Raw genomic sequence first — 6,713 nt, 5'->3', positions numbered from 1 at the left:
GTAAGTTTAGAAACTTGACCCAACCGAAAAGAAGAAATGGACCTTGACAATGACTTCAGGTTTTCTCACTGCGCAGAACATAGTCAAACATGGCTGCAGTTAAACATTTTACCCTTTGTTCTCCCTGCGTGATCTGCAATAATCATCTGCTTCATGTTGATATTTACTGCTGTGCTGCTGACAATTACCTGAAAGAGAAGCTGGGGTGCTTCACTGGGCTGGGAAAAGTTTAGCTACATCAGAAAGCAGGTCTAATTAAGCAAGTTTATTCTCTATCTATAAAAGGCTACGTTAACTTGCACATGTGCAATACATATAAAGCTCTTGCTGGTGCCAATTACATGTGTGTTTCCATCTGTCATTGTCGATTGTGAATTTGGTTGACACTTCTATTATAGAGAAAGGGCGAATAGCGGTATTAAAATATTTCTTCTAATTAATTTCCTTTCAATGTGCACAAATCCGTGCACCGGGCCACTAGTGTTTCTATAAACCTTGGGCACTTTTTATTTTGTTTTTCTCCTGTGGGAAAAGTTAAGACTTAGCATGCCCAGAACCCACCTGCCTGTGCTGCAGGGCCAGTCCAGAGGGAATGACCCACCCTGTCTGTCCGCGAGGCCACTGAGAAAGATGGGATGCAAAGGTGCCAAAGACCAGGGAGACAGGCGAGGCCTGGCTGGCACAGGAATATGAGCCCAGGAACCACCCGGGGAGGCTTCGGGACACCAGGGCCACGCTCTCTCAGGGCAGCGTGGTTTCTACCTTTTTGGCCTCATCGTGTGATTGTGGTCTTCTCTCGTTCGCTGTATTGGTACCGACCCCGCTTACACATGGGGCCAAAACACAGCGGAGGACACGCCACAAGGGGGCTCATACCGAGGAGGGCACACCCAGCTGTCCTGCACGCTTCGGCGATGCCAGCAACAACCGCTGCAGCTGTGCCAACGTCAAGTTTCCCACAGGAAAAATAGTCGAGGAAGAAGAGGGGCTCTGCCCCTTGTGCCAGGATATCGTTCACACACATGGCAACCAAGTCTTGGCCAATGGTACCGTGTTGGTGGCACTGCTGGGCAATCTACGGAACAGCAGAAACATCCATGGGACGTGAAGCTCCAGATTATAACTTGTCAATTTAGCAGCGGAGGCACAAATGGTCTCAACTTCTGGCCAGCTGCTCTGAGCAATAAAGACAAAGAACACTACATTCTGATGTGACTTGGTCCAAAGTACCCCCTTTGGTCCCCTAAAATAACCCTTCCATCCAGATAGAGCCTCAACATTGTGTTATGAAACATGTCGATATTTTAGTCCTATTATATGGTTATTGGATGGCTGCTCTTAGTGCTTGTATGTCAAAAGGGGAAAAGTACGTAAATTCTCTGTGTTCCCCATGAGGCCTTTATTCACAAAAGTGTCTGATTACCTTCAGTTTCGTGCCAACGCCATCTGTTCCACTGACCAGGAGAGGGTCTTTGAAACCCGCTGCTTTCAAATCAAAAAGACCAGCAAAACCTCCGAGATCCACATCACAGCCTGTTGGGGAGGAAATCCACTTAGTCAATGCATTTCTACAGATCAGGTGAACGCGAGAACACATAACGCTTCTCCATGCCTGTTCAGAGAACGCAAGAGTATCATGTGCTGAAAGCCCAATCGAGAATTAAATATTAAAGGGACAGACATATCTCATTGAGTTTAACACCATAAATAAGAAATGGGTTTTCTTTTTTTGTTGTTAATCCTCACCAGAGAATATTTTTCCACTGATTTTTCAGAAAGATTGGAAGGGAGGGGGCGAGTCAGATAAAGAAATATCGATGTGAGAGACACACATTGACTGGTTGCCTCCTGCACATCCCCTGACCAGGGCCGGGGATCGAACCTGGGACTCTTTAGTCCCCAGGCCGACGCTCCATCCACTGAGCAGAACTGACTAGGGCAATAACAGAGAAAACCAGAAAACTATGGGTCTGTCTGGCTTCCAGGGCAACACTCACAGAACCGGGCATCGATTTTGAACATTATCCTTTGAAAACTACAAGCCCCAAACACTCCAGAGCGTTTGTCCAAGCAAATGAACTAATCAAGGCCCGGATCGGACTCACCTGGTCTGGAGGTGGCTTTGGCTAAAGGCTTAATTTTCTTGACCAGCAGATTTCCAGCTGCAATGTCTACCCCAGAGTCCTTGTACGTCAGGCCCCTAAAGAATTAAAAAAACAAAACCTAGGCCATGACCTAAAAGTCAGGGGAAATGATGGGAAGCGTAACCTGTGAACGGCCCCAGGGGAGGACTGCTGTAACTTATTTCCTCCATCAGCTCCTCGCACAGGGGTAGATGCCGACATTGCACCACAGCCTTTCTGTTCAGTGTTGGTGCGGGAAGGAAAGGAGAATCAAAACGAAGTCCAAAGAGTAACATTAACATTCTAAGAACCGGACAAAGAAATCCCTCAATGAAACAGCTCTCACTGCAATAAGTAATTAATAACTATTTAATTACTTAGTAATGTAAGTTTCCTGATGGCTGAAGACAGTTGGGAAACATGAGAAAAACCATGGAGACAGCACGAGATAACGGTATTCGGTGCACCTCCTTCTGTATCAGGCACACGTGGTGGAGCGGTGCATGTGGAAGCCAAGCGTGACTTGCACTGGGGTTCAGTAGCCGCGCCTTGCCTTACAAAAACGAGCGTGCGGGCCTCGTGGGATGCAGGGACACGTGAAGAAATAGGTGAGGCTTTGAAAAAGGTGCAACAGGAAGAATATATTTGGTTCCATTGGTTTAAAAAATCTTCATCTTCAGATTGAAGTCCCTGCCCAGCCACTGTGGCTCAGTGGTTGAGCGTCAACCCATGAACCAGGCCTTGGTTCGATTCCCGGTCAGGGCACATGCCTGGGCTGTGGGCTCGAACTAGCTCTCCCTCTCCTTTTCTCTCTCTGAAATCAATAAAAACATATTTTTAAAAAGTCCATTTAAAAAAAAAAAGAATTGCAGTCCCTTGAAATAGTTCATTCCAATGAGAATTATCTACTCATTTTAAAATAAAGAATGAATTTTTATTGTGGTATTTTAATGTTATTTACTTTTAAAAAGCTAATATTTAAACTATAAAAAACCTTGCCTACAAGTAGCAGTATAGTTTGAATTAAATTTTTAAAAATTTATTTTGTCCTAGAACTTATTTATTTTTCTAGTTGAACTCAATAAGAACAGTAACTCTGATATACAGTTAAGAAAGCAAAACACCCACACTTATGATGAAAAGTTTGATTTTCACAAAGGAATAGCTATACATATCAATAAATGAATCAATAAAGGTAAAAATCCATTTCAGTGATAAATGTAAATGCAGTGACAAAGAAGACTGCCCAAGTGTATAGTTTCACCAAATTAATTCATAAAAATGGATGACGAATAGTTTCATCTTGAATTCCTTGACAAAACCAGGAATTATGATAAGCAGCCACATTTAAATATATGATAACTCACGGAATAAAAATCTTTTCCCTAGCTTTACTGATGAGTAACAAATGACTGCATATATTTAAAGTGGACAATGTGAAAAAATCCTTAACATCACTGTTGTTTTACAGAACTTTTCAGAGGGAACTCCCAGGAAATTTTCTCCATTTCATTTGACTAGAGTTGTAAATGATTTTGATTCAAACTAAATGCAAATCCAAATCTGGTTAGTCCCATGGGGAGAAAAGAGCAGGGATGACTGGCACAGGGTTAGTGGGACCGTCTCCAGCCTGCCTGCCCGTGTGAGCTGCCGTCCCCCGGCAGGACATTTACCTGGGCTGCTGGAGGAACGCTATGGCACGGCTGCCAATGTCCTTCCTGTAGACGGCGCCCTCAAACTTGATGGCAGCCAGTCCTTGCTTGGCCCCTTCGAGGGCTGCGATGAGCGTGTCCCGGATGGCGGTCACCGTGAGGACTCGCCCTCCACTGGTCACCACTTTGCCGTCTTTCAGGGCTGTGCCTGCCTGGAACACCTCCAGCCCTAAAGCCTGGGCCTCGGCAACGCCTGTAGGACAGCACATTCGGCTCAGTAGCTGCAGTGAAAACATTCTACACTGGGGAGCTCGTCTGTCATTTCCACAGTTTTCTTCAAAGTAGAATCTTTATTTCACGTTAATGAATCCTCACCAGATTCCCACCAGGAAGGCATTAATGCAACATAACAGTAAACACACGTTTCCCAAGAACGGCCTGTTCTTGACCACATCTCTTACTTAAAAGTAACGGAACTTCTCCTGTCACAGCTACCCAGGGAAAGGGGCTCGCTCGCTTGCTTTTTAAAATGACCACCAGGATCACTGCAAGGAAAACACCTCCTTCTGACGGCGCTGGAACCTGCCACAGGAGACTCGAGTGCAGTGCAAATGGGGCCCCTTATGGTCATTCCACGACCGTATGTGTGACACTGACTCATCGGTGCAGTCACACTACCGTTCTCCTCACCCTCCGAGCCCCATCATCTCCTGTTGCGTGGCCAGGCCCATCTGCCTTTCCTGCCCAGAAGGGGAGATGGATGGTCTTCAAACACAGTAATCCTGGATATTCGAACGCCCACATCCAACAAGCAACACGCTTATGAGAAGAGACCCTGAAAGGCTTCTGATGGCCCACCCCCTTAAGAACAGAGGAAATACAAATAACACAGCAGAGCCGCACCGCTCGGGAGGGAGCCCGCTGCGGCAGTGCCCAGCCTCCGCCCTCCAGCGCTCACCTGCCACCTCCACACCCTTGGCGTAGTCTCCGGGATAGCCCTGACTTGCCATGACGACAGTGATGGCCGCCCGGTTTTCAAGCCAAACAGGCGGAGCTGCACAGAGCAGGCCGTCCAGGGCGGACTGAATCACCTCATAGAGATCGCTTTTCAGGAGCGGGAGGATCACCTGGGAAACAGTCCGCACGGCAACGGGAGGAGTTTAGTCTCAGACACGCTGCTCACTGGCTTCTCGCAAACCCGCACACCCAGCTGGCCCACGAACGCGGGGCGAGGGGCCCCAACCCCGCCTCAAAAATCCGCATACAGTTTATGACGCCTCAAACCCTTACAGTCGCCCCTTGTACCCACAGGATATTGGACCCAGGGTCCCGCCGCAGACTAAACAATCTGTGGCCGCTCAAGTCCTTTAGATGAGACGGCGAAGATCGACGCACACAGCCAGGCTTCCACATGCGCGGACCCGCAACCACGCGCTGAAGGTGCTGTTTGGACCTGAGGTTGGTTGAATCTACACATTCAAAACCCAGGGACAGGGAGGGCTGACTATGTGTTGATTTTTTAAATCTGCATATAAGTGGATTCACACAGTTCAAACCCGTGTTGTTCTGTGTCTATTTCTCAAAGGTCATTATCTCAGGCTCATAAGTCCTGGGATTAAAACAACTCACATCTTGTAGAAAGCAATGCTTGGTATTAGCTAAAATGATTACCCACCTGGCACTCCGGGTCCCCGAAACGGCAGTTAAACTCCAGAACCTTCGGGCCATCCCTGGTGAGCATCACACCCGCATAGAGAACACCTGCATGCCAAGGGGAAAGCTGTAGTGAAGGCTCTCCTGTGCCCGACACTGAGAACGTAACCTCCTAACACTCAAAGGCGCAGGAGAGCCGTAACAGCCGTTCCGACAGGGCCAACGGGAGGCGTGGAGAAGGAAACGGGAGGCCCGGCGAAGCTGGGAGCCCTGAGCGCCCACAGCGCACAGCGCGCACCTGTGTACGGCGTGCCCTCCTGCTGCATGCCGTCCACTGTCCGCTGGAGGATGGCGTTTTTAATCTTCAGCAGCAAATCCTTAGAGACCTGGGGACAAGCAAGCATGACAATGTGACTGATATTTAAAAAGGCATCTTGTGGGCCATACCACATGGGACATTGAACGGGGACAAAGAAAGTGATCACTTTAAATCCACAAACCTTTAAAATCCTCCCACAGGCCCTATCAAATCGGCATCTAGCTTTATTCTTATGAAATAGGAAATCTGTCCTCTGAGAGTTAAAAATTACCACAACCAGCAGAGCGCCTCTCAAAGCCCTTTGAGAAGACCGGCCATCCCCACTGACCCTCTGCGGAGCCAAGATGTACCTGGGGGGCTGGGCAGTAGGCCCCCATCCCGCCTGTGTTGGGGCCGCGATCTCCCTCCAGCAGCCGCTTGTGGTCCTGCGCAGGGGGCATGGGAGCCACGGTCCTCCCATCGGTGAAGCACAGACACTGCACAGGAGACACAACAGTCCACTCACCTTACACCCGGGAAGTGCAAAGTTCATTAACAAGGGGAGCGTGAACCCTAACTTTTCTTAGAGAAAGCTTTCTTTTGTCAAAGTAAAATGAGTTAAAATACAAATAACCCTAACTCAAGAATCAGGTTACGTAAAAAATCAAGGTCCTCCCAAAGTAAAATATTTCAACCTTTCAACATTAGATATAAGTGCAAGTCTCTTACTGAGAACTGGGGATGAGTAAGAGGGTAAATTCTTTCTTCACTCGCATCCCAAATACTAAACACATACGAGTTCCCTTGTTCCTGCAGGTTTATGCTTTCAGATGAAACACCCGAATAATGTGCCGGGAGCCGGTTCATCCTTGCTGTTTCAAGGGACCTGGCATATATGGCATACTGTTCTTGGTATGTTCGCTCACCTTCTTGGCACTATGTGTTTTAACCAAGGTCACCTCTCCGAGAAAGGTTGTTTCCCCAGGT

The 6,713-nt window shown here is 47.8% G+C and overlaps 1 protein-coding gene across 2 annotated transcripts in view; it reads right to left on the bottom strand.

Moving 5' to 3' along the window:
• The window catches only part of GART (phosphoribosylglycinamide formyltransferase, phosphoribosylglycinamide synthetase, phosphoribosylaminoimidazole synthetase), a 27,749-nt gene that overhangs the window by 11,468 nt on the left and 9,568 nt on the right, over positions 1–6,713 (bottom strand). Inside the window, exons 6-13 of one of the 2 annotated variants that reach the window (XM_006753108.2) lie at positions 6,098–6,223; positions 5,727–5,814; positions 5,451–5,536; positions 4,734–4,902; positions 3,797–4,028; positions 2,106–2,200; positions 1,424–1,533; positions 877–1,075 (exon numbers count right to left, since the gene is read on the bottom strand). In XM_006753108.2, coding sequence (XP_006753171.1) covers positions 877–1,075; positions 1,424–1,533; positions 2,106–2,200; positions 3,797–4,028; positions 4,734–4,902; positions 5,451–5,536; positions 5,727–5,814; positions 6,098–6,223 — 1,105 coding nt within the window. Of the gene's footprint in view, positions 1–876; positions 1,076–1,423; positions 1,534–2,105; positions 2,201–3,256; positions 4,029–4,733; positions 4,903–5,450; positions 5,537–5,726; positions 5,815–6,097; positions 6,224–6,713 lie in introns of those variants that run through there. The other variant, XM_015560402.1, reaches the window with a different exon arrangement.

This window comes from Myotis davidii, unplaced genomic scaffold, assembly GCF_000327345.1.
Source record: "Myotis davidii unplaced genomic scaffold, ASM32734v1 scaffold170, whole genome shotgun sequence".
Taxonomy (NCBI): domain Eukaryota; kingdom Metazoa; phylum Chordata; class Mammalia; order Chiroptera; family Vespertilionidae; genus Myotis; species Myotis davidii.
This window is presented reverse-complemented; position numbering and strand designations above follow the sequence as displayed.